The 15,586-nt window shown below is 47.1% G+C and overlaps 1 protein-coding gene across 5 annotated transcripts in view; it reads right to left on the reverse strand.

Annotated features, from left to right (window-relative positions):
• Positions 1–15,586, reverse strand: part of LOC147105956 (aldo-keto reductase family 1 member C23-like protein) — a 158,440-nt gene that overhangs the window by 13,038 nt on the left and 129,816 nt on the right. For 4 of the 5 annotated variants that reach the window (XM_086008571.1, XM_086008574.1, XM_086008570.1 and 1 more), the window contains one exon: positions 1,889–1,971. The exons of the other annotated variant lie outside the window; for it this stretch is intronic. In XM_086008571.1, coding sequence (XP_085864697.1) covers positions 1,889–1,971 — 83 coding nt within the window. The remainder of the gene's footprint in view (positions 1–1,888; positions 1,972–15,586) is intronic. 5 annotated transcript variants of the gene reach the window in all.

The raw sequence follows: 15,586 nt of genomic DNA on the forward strand, positions 1-15,586 counted from the left end.
AGATGGCCGATGTCACGGCGGCAGTTAGTGATGAAAAGATCTAGAGAGGGTAAGAGGCCAGGGGGTGGAGTCCAGGTAGAACGGGAATTTTGCAAGCGGGAGAAAGGGTCAGTCGTGCGGGGGGAAGACTCCTGACCAGAGAAGTGGGCACGGAGACGAAGGCGGCGGAAAAAGAGCTCAACATCGTGCCGAGCTCGAAATTCATTGAGGTGGGGGCGTAAGGGGATGAAGCTCAGGCCTTTGCTGAGGACTGATCGTTCAGGGTCAGAGAGTGGAAGGTCAGAGGGGATGGTGAAAACGCGGCAGGGGGTGAGATTGGGAGAAGGGGGGTCAGAGGAAAGTGAAGGGGAAGAAGGTTCCGGAGGGGCGTTGGTGTCCAAGAGTTGATGAAGCTTGCGATCCTTGACATCGGAAAGGAAGAAAAAAAGTTTTTTGTTGAAGCGTCGGATGAAATGGAACTGTGGACCCGGACAGGTTTGAGATAGAGTGCGCCGGTGTTGCTGAAGAGAGAGGTCGAGAGTGTTCATGTGGCGCCGCATGGCGTTGAGCGTGGATCTCAGGATGCGGCGAGCGCAGTAGTTCGAGGAACGATGAATATCTTGGAGATATTTGTAATCCTGGGTGGATCCGAAGCATGAAGGGTGGAAGTTTAGTTGGAATCCACGTGGAATAAGTCGGAACCGGAGACAGTTGCTGAGGAAAATGATGTGGCTGTGAAACCGAGTCTTGGCAGATACCTGATCAAACACGAGAAGGGAAACTGAAAGTAATGAAGATGAACAAGGTTGAAGAGCCAAACGGAGATCCCGTCGAAGAGAAGAGCAGAACTTCTTCAAGGTAGGCATTCCTAGAAGAGGTGTGGCAGTGAACCAAACACTAGTACGATAGCAAAATACTGCAGATGTTGGAAATCCGAAATAACAACAGAAAATGCTGGAAAAACTCAGCAGGTCAGGCCACATCCGTGGAGAGAAATTTGAGTTGACGTTTCGGGTCGAACCCTTCTTCAAAACTGGAAAGAAAAGAAATTAGATCGAAGGCAGGGCTGCGATCGGACAAAAGAAGTGAAAGAAACAAAAGAGCTAGACGAGATGGTAATAGGCTGAGATTAGGTGTAAAGTGTACTGGCAGGGCAAGAGATAGCTGCCAGGTGTGAGAGAGAAACAAAAGGAAAGGGGGGGGGTGGGAAAAGGAGTGGAAAAATTACAAGAAAAAATGTGTAATAGGGGCCGAGGTTATGATCTGAAATTGTTGAACTCGATATTGAGTCCGGAAGACTGCAGAGTGCCTAATCGGAAGATGAGGTGCTGTTCCTTGAGTTTACGTTGAGCTTCCATGGAACAATACAAGAGGCCAAGGACGGTGAGGTCCGAGTGGGAATGGAGCGGTGAATTAAAATGACAGGTGACCGGAAGCTCGGGGTCACCCTTACGGACTGAACGGAGGTGTTCCGCAAAGCGGTCACCCAATCTGCGTTTGGTCTCCCCAATGCAGAGGAGACCGCATCGTGAGCAGCGAATACAGTATACTAGATTGCGAGAAGTACAAGTAATGGAAGAAAGGCTTCTGAGACTCCAGCAGAAGCACATGGACAACGTGAGAACTATTCTATCACTGCCCATGCTGATAGGATCTTCTGTGATTACATGTTCTCTCCCTCTTTCACAGGGATCAGCAAAGCAAGTGACACTGAAATACGCACATGTCAGAACAGATCTACCAATTTCAAAATGTCCAATATAAAAAGGATGTGAAAAGTTATCCTCAACAAGCTCCCAATGTTACTCGTACTACCAGCGACAACTAAATCACACTCCTTGCCATGGTAGGGGATCTCTTACATTAAGGGTCACAGCACAACAATTAGATCCAATTGTATATTACTTACATTTCAAAAATTATATATCGGCAGTTTTTGTTTATTCCATCAATCTTTTTCATCTCTTCAGCAGTCAGACAAAAGTCAAAGATCTGCAACAGTATAGAAAGAGATTCTGTCACATTCAGGTTTTGAAATCGCTGCACTTTCTTTGCTATTGCACAGCAATCCTTGGGAGGCATTGTATTTTATACATCATGAGGCTTGATTCTATCATCAACCTCCTTAACACAGCAACATCCAGCCTCCCCAATAGCTCTGTTGGTAAACTAGAATCATAGAATGATACAGCACAGAAGGAGGCCATTAGTCCCACTCCTCTGCTCTATCCCCATAGCCCTATAAATATTTTCCCTTCAAGTATTTATCCAATTCTCGTTTTTTTTAAATCTGCTTCCACTGCCCTTTCAGGCAGTGCATTCCAGATCACAACAACTCGCTGTGTAAAGAAATGTTGCCTCATGTCGCCTCTGGTTCGTTTGCAAATCAACTTAAATCTGTGTCCTCTGGTCACTGCCACTGGAAACAATTTCTCCTTACTTACTCTACCAAAACCGTTCATGATTTTGAATGCCTCTTAGCAAATCTCTTAACTTTCTCTGCTCTAAGGAGAACAACCCAGGCTTTTCCAGTCTCCCCATAACTAAAATCTCTTCTGCACCCTCTCTAAGGTCTTGACATTCTTCCTAAAGTGTGGTGCCCAGAATTGAACAAAATACTCCAGCTGAGACCCAACCAAAGATTTAGCATACTTTGTACTCTGGCTCCATTAATAAAGCCTAGGATCCCATATGCTTTTTTAACAGCCTTCTCAACTTGTCCTGCCACCTTCAAAGGTTTGTGTACCGACACCCCCAGGTCTCTCTGTTCCTGCAACCCCTCTAAATTTTTACCTTTCAGTTCATATTGCCTTTCCTCATTGTTCCTACAAAAATTTATCACTTCACAGCGTTAGATTTTGTCTGCTCATTTCACTCGTCTCTCTTCCTCCTGGAGTCTGTTACTGTCCTCATTGTTGATTTCTGAGTTTTGTGTCATCTGCAAACTTTGAAATATGCGCTGTATAGCCAAGTCTAGGTCATTAATATATATCAAAGAGCAGTGGTCCTAACACCACCGTATACTTCCCTCCAGTCCAAAAAACAACCGTTCACTACTCTCTGCTTTCTGTCTGATAACCAATTTAGTATCCACATTGCCACCGTCCCTTTAATCCCATGGGCTTTAATTTTGCTAACAAGTCTATTATGTGCTAGTTTTTCAAACGCCTTATGAAAGTCTACATACACAACATCAACTGCCCAACCCTCCAAGTTACTTCAAAGAACTTGATCAAGTCAAACAAAATCCGTGCTGACTTTCACTTATTAGCCCATACTTTTCCAAATGCCAATTCATTTTATCTCTAAAAGTTTCCCCACTAGTTAGCCTGACTGACCTGTAGTTGCCAAGTTTATCCCCCTCCCCTTTTTAAACAGGGGTGCAACACTGCAATCCTCCAGTCCTCTGCACCACCCTCATATCGAAGGAGAATTGGAAGATTGTGGCCAGAGCCTCTGCAATTTCCACCCTTGCTTCCCTCAGTAACCTAGGGTGCATTCCATCCAGACTGGGTGACGTTTCTACTTTGAGGACTGCCAAGTACCTCCTTTATGTACTTTTATCTTATCTAGTGTCACTACTACCTCCTCCTTTACTGCTACATTGGCAACATCCTCTTCTTTAGTGAAGGCAGATGCAGAGTACTCATTTACTCTTTGTAGGTCTCCCATTGTTTAATTACTGTTCGGCCGAGCAATTTTTGATTCCAATCCACCGAAGCCAGGTCTCTTTTCAACTCACAGAAGTTAACTGGAGAAGGGCTAAGTATTTTTATGCTCGATTGTTCCGTGTCCTTTTCCATAACTATTCTAAACCTGATGATATGATCACTGTTTCCAAATGCTCCCCCACTGAAACATGCTCCACTTCATTCCCCAGAACTAGATCCAGCACAGCTTCCTTCCTGGTTGGGCTGGAAACACACTGATCAAGAAACTCTGTAATTGAGCCATTTCAGCCAGATGGTGCCGGTTTCAATTCTAGTCCCTGATGAGTTGGATGCTTAACTGGCTTCAGTGTCCATTTGAAGGAAAAAGTGGTCAGGGTTCTGGTTCCTCATCACTATCTAATGACCCCTGCTAGGGAGGGAAAGTAGTGAGTGAGGAGGACATAAAAAACCTGCAAGGGGACATAGACAGGCTAAGTAAGTGGGCAGAGATTTGGCAGATGGAATACAATACTGGAAAGTGTGAGGTTATGCACTTTGGCAGGAAAAATCATAGAGCAAGTTATTATCTTAATGGCAAGAAACTGGAAAGTACTGAAGTACAAAGGGATCTGGGGGTCCTGGTGCACGAAACTCAAAAGGTTAGTATGCAGGTGCAGCAAGTGATTAAGAAGGCCAATAGAATGTTGGCTTTCATTGCTAGGGGGATAGAATATAAAAATAGGGAGGTATTGCTTCAGTTGTACAAGGTATTGGTGAGACCGCACCTGGAATACTGCGTACAGTTTTGGTGTCCATACTTAAGAAAATACATACTTGCTCTCGAGTCAGTACAAAGAAGGTTCACTCGGTTAATCCCGGGGATGAGGGGATGGACATATGAGGAGAGGTTGAGTAGATTGGGACTCTACTCATTGGAGTTCAGAAGAATGAGAGGCGATCTTATTGAAACATATAAGATTGTGAAGGGGTTGGATCGGGTGGATGCGGGGAGGATGTTTCCGATGGTGGGTGAAACTAGAACTGGGGGGCATAGTCTTAGAATAAGGGGCTGCTCTTTCAAAACTGAGATGAGGAGGAACTACTTCACTCAGAGGGTGGTAGGTCCATGGAATATGCTGCCCCAAAAAGCTGTAGAAGCTACATCATTACATAAATTTAAAACAGAAATAGACAGTTTCCTAGAAGTAAAAGGGAATTAAGGGTTATGGGGAGCGGGCAGGAATTTGGACATGAGCCTAGGTTCGGATCGGTCATGGCCCTGTGGGTAACGGAGCGGGCCCAGGGGCCGTGTAGCCTGATCCTGCTCCTATTTCGTGTGTCTAATTCTGTTAGATTCAGGAGATGGTTCTGTGATAGTGGATTGGCGGTTAGGATCAGATCAGCCATGATCTTATTGAATGGCGGAGCAGGCTCGAGGGGCCGATTGGCCTACTCCTGCTCCTATTTCTTATGTTCTTATGTAACACTCTTCAGGGGGAGTGCCATCCTCGGCCAAATATCCTGCCAACACTCGCTGTCCAGACTCATGCAGGGTGAGTGATCAAGGTACTGGATGCATGAGTCAAGACTTGCTGGAGAAAAAAGTAGGATATGCAAACTAAAAAAAAATCATTGCCAGAGTGCAATCACTTTATAAGAGATAGTGTCGGAATTCCTAACTTTTTAATGAGGACTGAATGTATTTTCAGGCAGAATGTATTAAATGGGGAGGAATATAAACAATCCAGAACTCCCCTTATTTACACCATTGCTCCCAGTTCATGATCAAACTGCTCCTGTGGACCCAGAATAGTGTAAACAGGCCAAAAAACCATGGAAAGAAAGAGCAAACATGTTGTGTAATCTTGTTACGGTTGACCCAGGCATTAACCCACAGAAGCCACTTTTGCAATGTGCATGGCACTGAAACTTAATTCAGTGATTGCTAACTCGCCGATGCTTCATTATATCCCAAAAGGAAATGCCCGCCTATGCCAACATTGGGAAATACTAGATCAAATTTTGAACCCCAAGTTGTATGCATAAGGCAGGGCCACACACTAAAAACTTAGGGTTAAAACTAGCAAGCTTTGTCTGTCAGATGGGTCGTAGGGAATGGTCAAGTGACATAAATGTGTTCCGCTTCTCTCCTCCCTCTAATTTTGCTGTGGCTGTATCCATCTAAGTGAGTGCTCACACTCCTCACCAGCCTTGTAGATTGTGGAAAAGCAGGAGCGATCATACTTGTTGCACAGTACCCAGCCTTTGCCCTGCTTTTGTAGCCATTGTGTTAACGTGGCTGGTTCAGTTAAACAGCTGAAACAAATGTGCCGTGATCAAGAACAATGCATTGTGGGGAGACTTTAAAATCTCCGGGCATTAGCAAATGTTTGAGGCCCATTACAAGCAGCATGAATGGTCTCCTGTAATGGCTTCTCTTCCTGCCTCAACACAGTTACCTTTTTAAGCCCCCAAGGATCTATCCTCCAATTTCTTATCTACATTTTTTTTTTGTTCGTTCATGAGATGTGGGCATCGCTGGCAAGGCCAGCATTTACTGCCCATCCTTAATTGTCCTCGAGAAGGTGGTGGTGAGCCACCCTTTGAACCACTGCAGTCCATGTGGTGAAGGTACTCCCACAGTGCTGTTAGGGAGTTCAAGGATTTTGACCCAGCGACGACGAAGGAACGGCGATATATTTCCAAGTCAGAATGGTGTGTGACTTGGAGGGGAACTTGGAGGTGATGGTGTTCCCATGCGCCTGCTGACCTTGTCCTTCTATGTGGAGGAGGAGTTTGGGAGGTGCTGCCGAAGAAGCCTTGGCGAGTTGCTGCAATTCATCTTGTAGATGGTACACACTGCAGCCATGGTACACCAGTGGTGGAGGGAGTGAATGTTTAAGGTGGTGGATGGGGTGCCAATCAAGTGGGCTGCTTTGTCCTGGATGGTGTCGAGCTTCTTGAGTGTTGTTGGAGCTGCACTCATCCAGGCACGTGGAGAGTATTCCATCACACTCCTGACTTGTGCCTTGTAGATGGTGGAAAGGCTTTGGAGAGTCAGGAGGTGAGACACTCGCTGCAGAATACCCAGCCTCTGACCTGCTCTTGTTGCCACAGTATTTATGTGGCTGGTCCAGTTAAGCTTTTGGTCAATGGTGACCCTCCAGGACGTTGATGTTGGGGGATTCAGTGATGGGAATGCCGTTGAAGGTCAAGGGGAGGTGGTTAGACTCTCTCTTGTTGGAAATAGTCATTGCCTGGCAATTGTGTGGCGCAAATGTTATTTGCCACTTAGCAGCCCAAGCCTGAATGTCGTCCAGGTCTTGCTGCGTGCAGGCATGGACTGCTTCATTATCTGAGGAATTGCGAATGGCACTGAACATTGTGCAGTCATCAGCGAACATCCCCACTTCTGACCTTATGATGGAGGGATAGTCACTGATGAAGCAGCTGAAGATGGTTGGGCCTGGGACATTGCCCTGAGGAACTCCTGCAGCGATGTCCTGGGGCTGTGATGATTGAACTCCAACCACCACAACCATCCTCCTTCGTGCTATGTATGACTCGAGCCAGTGGAGAGTTTTCTCCCCTATTCCCATTGACTTCAATTTTACTAGGTCTCCTTGATGCCACACATGGTCAAATGCTGCCTTGATGTCAAGGGCAGTTGCTCTCTCCTCACCTCTTGAATTCAGCTCTGTTGTCCATGTTTGGACCAAGGCTGTAATGAGGTCTGGAGCAGAGTGATCCTGATGGAACCCAAGCTGAGCATTGGTGAGCAGGTAATTGGTGAGTAAGTGCTGCTTGATAGCACTGTCGACGACACCTTCCATCACAGTGCTGATGAGTGACAGTAGACTGATGGGGCGGTAATTGGAAAGATTGGATTTGTCCTGCTTTTTGTGGACAAGACATACCTGGGCAATTTTCCCATTGTCGGAAAGATGCCAGTGTTGTAGCTGTACTGGAATAGCTTGTCTAGAGGCGCGGCTAGTTCTGGAGCACAAGTCTTTAGCACTACAGCTGTGATGTTGTCGGGGACCATAGCCTTTGCTGTATCCAGTGCGCTCAGCTGTTTCTTGGCATCACGTGGAGTGAATCGAATTGGCTGAAGACTGGCTTCTGTGATGGTGGTGACCTCAGGAGGAGGCCGATATGGATCATCCACGGATGTTGGTTGCAAATGCTTCAGCCTCGTCTTTTGCACTCACGTGCTATATTCCGCCATCATTGATGATGGGGATATTCATGGAGCCTCCTCCTCCTCCCATTAGTTGTTTAATTGTCCACCACCATTCACGACTGGATGGGGCAGGACTGCAGAGCTTTGATCTGATCTGTTTATTGTGGGATCGCTTAACTCTGTAATAGCATGCATGCAGTTTCACCAGGTTGGCACCTCATTTTTAGGTATGCCTGGTGCTGCTCCGGGCATGCTCTTCTGCATTGCTTATTGAACCAGGGTTGGTCCCCTGTCTTGATGGTCATGGTAATGGTAGGGTGAAAGATTTGCCGGGCCATGAGGTTACAGATTGTGGTGGAATACAATTCTGCTGCTGCTGATGGCCCACAGCGCCTCATGGATGCCCAGTTTTGAGCTGCTAAATCACTTCTGAATCTATCCCATTTAGCACGGTGGTAGTGCCACACAACACGATGGAGGGTGTCCTCAGTGTGAAGACGGGACTTCGTCTCCACAATGACTGTGCGGTGGTCACTGCTACCAATGCTGTCATGGACAGATGCATCTGTGACAGGTAGATTGGTGAGGACGAGGTCAAGTAGGTTTTTCCCTCGTGTTGGTTCTCTCACCACCTACTGCAAGCTCAGTCTGGCAACTATGTCCTTCAGGGCATGGCCAGCTAGGTCAGTAGTGGTGCTACCGAGCCACTCTTCATGATAGACATTAAAGTCTTCCACCCAGAGTACAGCCTGTGCTGTTGCTACTCTCAGTGCTTCTTCCAAGTGGTGTTCAACATGGAGGAGTACTGATTGATCAGCTGAGGGAGGACGGTAGGTGGAAATCAGCAGGAGGTTTCCTTGCCCATGCTTGACCTGAAGCCATGCGACTTCATGGGGTCCAGAGTCAATGTTGAGGACTCGCATGCCACTCCCTCCCGACTGTGTACCGCTGTGCCGCCACCCTTGGTGGATCTGTCTTGTCGGTAGGACAGGACATATCCAGGGATGGTGATGGAGGAGTCTGGGACATTGACTGAAAGGTATGATTCTGTGAGTATGACTATGTCAGGCTGTTGCTTGACTAGTCTGGGACAGCTCTCCCAATTTTGGCACAATTCCCCAGATGTTCGTGAGGAGGACCTTGCAGGGTTGACTGGGCTGGGTGTGCTGTTGTCATGTCCGTAGCCGGTGTCGAGGTTGGTGCCGGGTGGTTTTATTCTTATTGTTTTTCGTAGCGGTTTGTTACCACTGAGTGGCTTGCTAGGCCTTTCAGAGGGCAGTTAAGGGTCAACCACATTGCTGTGGGTCTGGATGCAAGGACAGCAGATTTTCTTCCCTGAAGGACATGTTACCCCTTTGCGAGATCACTCAAAGACACCCAGCTCTGCCTGACCACCACCTCTCGACCCCTCCACTGCCTCTGTGTTGTCAGCCTGTTTGTAAGACATGCAATCCTGGATAAGCTGTAATTTCCTCCAATTAAACCTTGGAGACTGAAGCCATTGTCTTCGGTCCCCCTGTTACAAACGCTTTTCCCTCGCCACCGATTCCATTCCCTTTTCCCAGCCGCTATCTCAGGCTGAACTAGACTGTTCACAACCTCTGTGTCCTATTTGACCCTGAGCTGAGATTCCAACCCCATGTCCACACCATTCCCAAGACCACTGACTTCCACCTCTGTAATATCACACATCTCCACCCTGCTTCAACCCATCTGACGCTGAAACCCATCTGTGTTCCACTGTGCCAGCGCTCTGCTAGCTGGCTTCCCATCTTTCAGTCTCCATCCTCCATAAACAAACTCATCCAAAACTCTGCTGCACCGATCCTAACCTGTAAGCAAGTACTGCTTACCCATCAAACTGTGCTCATTGACCTACATTGGCTCCCGGTCCAACTTATCCTTGTGTTCAAATGACTCGACTCGCCTCTACCAATTTCTAACCTTTTCCTGCCCTAAGTCCCTCCAAGAACCCTGCATTCTAAAAATTCTAGCATCTTGTGCATCCTTCATTCCCTTCGCCTCACCCTTGGCATCTGTGTCTTCAGCCGTCAAGGCCGTAAGCTCTGGAACTCCCTCCCTAAACCCCTCTTACTTCCTTTAAGACCCTCCTTAAAATCTACCTCTTTGACCAAGCTTTTACTCACTCCTGATATCTCATTTGGCTCAGTATCACTTTTTGTTTGATTACATTTCTGTTAGAGATTAAGATTGAGAAATAGTTAAGAAATCCATTTTACACAAAATAATTACTTATGTTCTATTTATATTCTGTAGTCACAACTAAAATTGAAAGACTGCAAAACGGCTGAAAATGTGTACAGAGGTCGTGTGCAGTCTGCTTCTGCGCCAGGTCATATATTGTTTACATACAGATTCTTGTTAAGTATGTGTATTGTATTGAACAATTAACACAAAGACTTAAACGTATAACTCAAACGGGTCTTTACTGGTTGGAGGTAGGGACTGCACGTAGGTCTTTACTTCATGCCCACAGGCGGGAACTGAGGGGAGATCAGTACCCACAGTACTATTTATACCCCTATGGCCAGGAGTGGTACTGCGTATCACTACGCCCTACAAGTAGTGCAGTCCTGTCCATAGGTTCAAAGTAGCACACATATTACATACACAACATTCCTCCCTTCTTAGCTTTACAGTCATCTCCCCATTTAACATAACGTAATAACATATATACATATATAACTTCAGGTTTACATAACAGAATAACATAGATACATAGATAACTTCATGTCAAAACAGATCACAGATTCAGTCTCTGCGGAAAACAGTTCACAGATTCAATCTCTGTGGTGTAGTCGGTTCACGTTGCTGGAGTGACTCATTCAATAGTCCTTCCATGGATTTAACAGTTTGAACTTCCGAACTGAATTGGCTCCGTTCGGAGGGACCACGTGTGTGATCTGGTAGAGGTAATAATGGTTCAGATGGGTCATCTTCTGTTTCGACTTTTCCTTTTCTGCTTCTTGGAGACTCTCTGGGCTCCACTGTCAGCTGCCAGCTGCATGCGCAGTTCCTCCTTCTCTTCCTCCTTTTTCCGTAGTAGAGCCACCTTCTCCCGATGTTCCGTAGACTTTCGGTGCTCCTCCATGATTTCTGTATGGTGGGAGTCGAAGTTACAAGTTGGGCAGGACAGGACATAGTAATATTCGGTGTCGTCCTGATCTAGGCCAGCGAGAGGGTCTTCTATTTCCTCCATACCCAGCTGGGCGTTAGCCAGCTTTTGTTCCAAGTCCAGACATCTTTCCTGAAGAGACTTCTTCATGCGTACCTCTCCATCCAGCTTTTTCTGGGCTTTCAGCAAGTCGTTTACTAATGACCTCATTTGAGATTTTACTACTTCAACTTCTTTTGGAGATTGATTGACCGGACTATTCAATCCCTCTACCGGAGCAGCTGTTTCAGCGGTCTGTTGTTCTACGTTGACGTGAGTCAGCGTACTTTTGGCATCCAAGGGCTGCTCTGTTGCAGTCATCTCAGTCTGTGTTGCCACCTCAGCTCTTCCAATAACCTTTGAGAGCTCCGAACCCCTTTCGTTTGAATATTGAAGTTCGTGTTCAAGTTTTTCCCATTTCAGAGTCCTGTCCTTCAGCATATGCAGGAGTTGGCTGACCGTTAACTCCTCTGACATCAGACGTTTTGTGTGCTCCTGCTCCATTTTCTCCATCAGCTGCTTCTGTTGTCTTTCCAGATTCTCCAACTCTATATCAAAGAACTCTTTCGTTGCATTCAACTCTTGCTCAAAACGGCGAAGCATTTGTTCTAATTGCTGTTGTAGTTTGAAATGGAGTTGAGTTCGAGCCCGGTGTCCCTCAGAAATGGGCACATCAGTAGACTTGCCAGACTCAGAATCCACAGTTAAACTATGTTGTTGTTGCTCAGTGGAATTCTGTGCTGAAACTTTGTCTTTTGCACCTGAGTTGGGCTTACCATCATCCATTCCAGAGTCTGGGCCGACTATCTTCACCGAGTTCTCACTCGTTATTGTTTGTAGGAAATGCCAGTCCATATTCATTTTCCTAATCCACTCCCGTCCTATTAGTGGAGGACCTCCTTCAGATATCACATATAAGTCCATTATTTGACTGTCTTCGCCCTTGTGGACCACTGCAACCTCTATTTTCCCGATGGGGTACACTCTTTGCCCCGTGTATGTTTTCAATATAATCCCCGTATCCTGTAGGGGAATATGTTGGAATAACTTTCCGTAATCTTTCTTATTTATGACTGTCAATGCCGATCCAGTGTTCAATTCCAGTTTTACTTGGACTCCTTCTATCTGAAGAGTGACCCAAATTGTCTGGAGGTCTGCACCCTTACCAGCGTTGAGTAATCTTAAACTAGCCAGTTCATTACAGCTTAAGCTAGCCAGTTCATTACTGCTAGCGTCTGAATCGGACTCCTGTTCGGTCACCTTGTGTACCTTTGCGTATTTTCCTTGCGGTGACTTCTTGTTGCTGGTCTTCTTCCCTGACCTGCATATTCTAGCTATATGTCCAAGCCTACCACAAGTTCTACATTCTTGGTTTTTAAACCAACACTGGTTCTGATCATGCGTTGTCTTTCCACAACGATAACATTTGCCAGAACTCACACCCAATTTGTGTGCACTGAGCTCCGGTGACCGTAGCTGCATTACTGCCGTGCCTCTCGCTGCGGCTTCGTGTGCTGCTGCCATAGTGACCGCCTTCTCAAGCGTCAGCTCATTCTCCTCGAGCAGTCGCTTTTGTGTATCCTGTTTAAATAAACCACACACAAATTTGTCTCGTAGTGCATCTGTCAGTCCCGTTCCAAACTGGCAATATTTCGCTAATTTACGCAATTCCAGCAAATATTCAGCATTGCTTTCATGCTGTAGCTGCCTTCTGTCGTAAAATTTAAATCGTTCCGCTAGCATCAGCGGCGTGGGGTTTAGATGATCTTTCAGGACAGTAACAATCTCATCGAACGTCTTATCCGCCGGTTCATCTGGTGATAGCAGGTGTTTCAATTGTCCGTATGTCTTCGCACCCATTAAATTTAATAATGTTAGAGCTTTATCTTGGTCACGAATTTTATTGGCATTACAATAATTTTTTTACTCTTTCAACATATATGGCCCAATCTTCGAGGTCACTATCAAAGGTGCTAATATTCCCGTGTTTAGGCATTGTAGATTTGTAATTTCTCAGATTTTATTTTCTTTACTTGTTATCAAAGATGGCAGCTTCCCGCTCTTGCCGTCGTCCTCCGCCCACAAAATGGCGGTTTTCCCGCGCTTGGCGGTCTTCACCCGTCCCCCGACGCCGTCTCCCTTCAGCCCCCGAGTGCGGCCCTTATCTTCGCCGCGATCGCCCGAGTGCGGCCCTTATCAGCGGATGCGATCGCTGGATCGCGAAGTGGCTCCCGACCGAAGCGGCTCTCGGCCCTTATCTTCTGTGCGATCGATAGCCCGCGCTGTGCACCGCGGCTCTCGCACCTTGAGCTTCTGCAGCCGCCGCGCCTTTCAGTCCGAGTGCGGCTCTTATCTTTGGTCCCGATCGCTGGCCCGCGCTGCGCCTCGCACTTGAAGCGGCTCCCGGCCTCTGGCTCACCCGCTCACGCGGCTCTTGCTCGCTCCCTCCCGGGCTCTGGCTTACCCGCTCGCGCGTTTCACCGCGGCTCTTATCAGGGATTGCGATCGCCCTTATCTCCCGATCGGTGGCCCTGTCTTTGCAGCCGCTGCTCGTCTTACCCACGAGGTTATGGAGGCTTCAGGGTCCTAATGCCTGTCGCTTCCAGTCGCTGGAAGCTGTCAGGATTTCTGCTGCCCTTCAGTTTTGAGTGGGGTGTTGAGGATTGAAACCTCTCTTCAACGTCCTGTCTTTGGACGAAGCCGCCGTGGAATAACTGCCGCAGGGTTCGAACCGACTCGTCGCCAGTGTTAAGTATGTTTATTGTATTGAACAATTAACACAAAGACTTAAACGTATAACTCAAACGGGTCTTTACTGGCTGGAGGTAGGGACTGCACGTAGGTCTTTACTTCATGCCCACAGGCGGGAACTGAGGGGAGATCAGTACCCACAGTACTATTTATACCCCTATGGCCAGGAGTGGTACTGCGTATCACTACGCCCTACAAGTAGTGCAGTCCTGTCCATAGGTTCAAAGTAGCACACATATTACATACACAACAATTCTCTATCATTGTTTTGATGGCATGGCTCCTATTGCATCATGCTGACACTAAATCCCTATTTTTTCTGTACATCTGGAGACCATAAGATGCCAGAACGGGGATTGAGAGTGGGTAAAGGGTTATGGAATGCAGATGCCTATGGATTAACACAGTTTAGAAACAATATAAATTAAGTGAGACCATAACCATTGTAAGAATTTGGATCACAGGTCACACACAGATTACCCAAAGGGTCTTAGGAGTCATAGGTCATCTTATTAAGGAGCGGCAGTTTATGTTAAGTACAGCATGCAATAGTAGACATACAACCCCTAACAGATGAGGATGGTTTACCGGCCCCAGAATGGACGGATGTGGAGGCAGAATGGTGGTTTCGGATCCCTGCGGCACTGGTCTATTCCTCTTTGGTCGTCTCCCGAGCTGGCGGAGGTGTTAGGCTGAAGCCAGCGTGGATATCCACCTCCGAGGTAGAGACCACTGCCGCAGGCTGCAGGGATCCGAAAGCACCATTCTGCCTCCACGTCTGTCTGTCCGTTCCGGGGCTGATAAACCGTCCTCATATGTTACGGGTTGTATGTCTGCAATTGCATGCTGTACTTAACTTAAACTGCCATTCCTTAATAAAATGACCTATGACTCCTAAGACCCTTTGGGTAATCTGTGTGTTGACCTGTGATCTAAATTCTTTGTGATGTCAGAAGTGGGATCACAGAGCAGAAGTCATACGGACCTCGGCGTTGAGAGCCAGGAACTTGGTCGACTGCGCGTGATCGACGCTTAGACTGGGTAGGGAACTCTGAGTTAGATGGAGCGTTTCAAATAAGTGAAACCAGAAATACAATGGCGTTGGCGTATCACCAGGGACAGTTGATAGATAGCCTGACAGAAAAGACCGGCGCACCTGGGGCGACGGACATTCTAAAAACTCCAGAGCAGTGTGACGGGAACTACAATTGCATTCTTGACACTCTCTGAGGATGTCCAGAAACGCAAGCTGAAGCTGAAAAAAGGCCGAGTTAAGTTAGCCTACGGAGCACACTTGTGCGCCTTGCAGTTAAACAAAAAAAACAGAAACTTAAAAGAACAGGCAGAGAAGCTAAAGAAAAGAAGTGAAGGTTGGCAGGAAAGCATTGCCGTCTTGCACAATCAGTTGCGGTGGGAACAGAAAGGACATGATGAGACGTGTTATAAACAGAAAAAGCTGGAACAAATATTCGAACGGAATATCAAGTTACAGGCAGAAAATACCAGATTAGGTGGCGTTAGAAGATGCGAGGGGGCCTCTGAGGGAGTTAGACCGGCACTAAATCATCGCTTCCCCCGAGGCAGACCACACCCCGTGCTTAGCAAAAATCCAACAGCTACAGGCACAAATCGGCCTACAGCAGGCAGTAGTGGCTGCTGTCTCCAAAATCAAACCGAGAGATCCCGGCCCTTGTTGGGACAACCTAGCTGATGTCCCAGCCCCCCTTCTGCTCCGCCTCCACCGTACAAGGATGGCAAGGCAAGTGAGACGATACCAGTGTGTGTGGTCACCCTAGCCAATGCTACACGTCAGCCTAAGCGCCAGACTGATTGACCAAGAGCCGGGCA

Source organism: Somniosus microcephalus, chromosome 16 (assembly GCF_052327205.1).
Source record: "Somniosus microcephalus isolate GS21.2 chromosome 16, FLI_Smic_1.0, whole genome shotgun sequence".
NCBI lineage: Eukaryota > Metazoa > Chordata > Chondrichthyes > Squaliformes > Somniosidae > Somniosus > Somniosus microcephalus.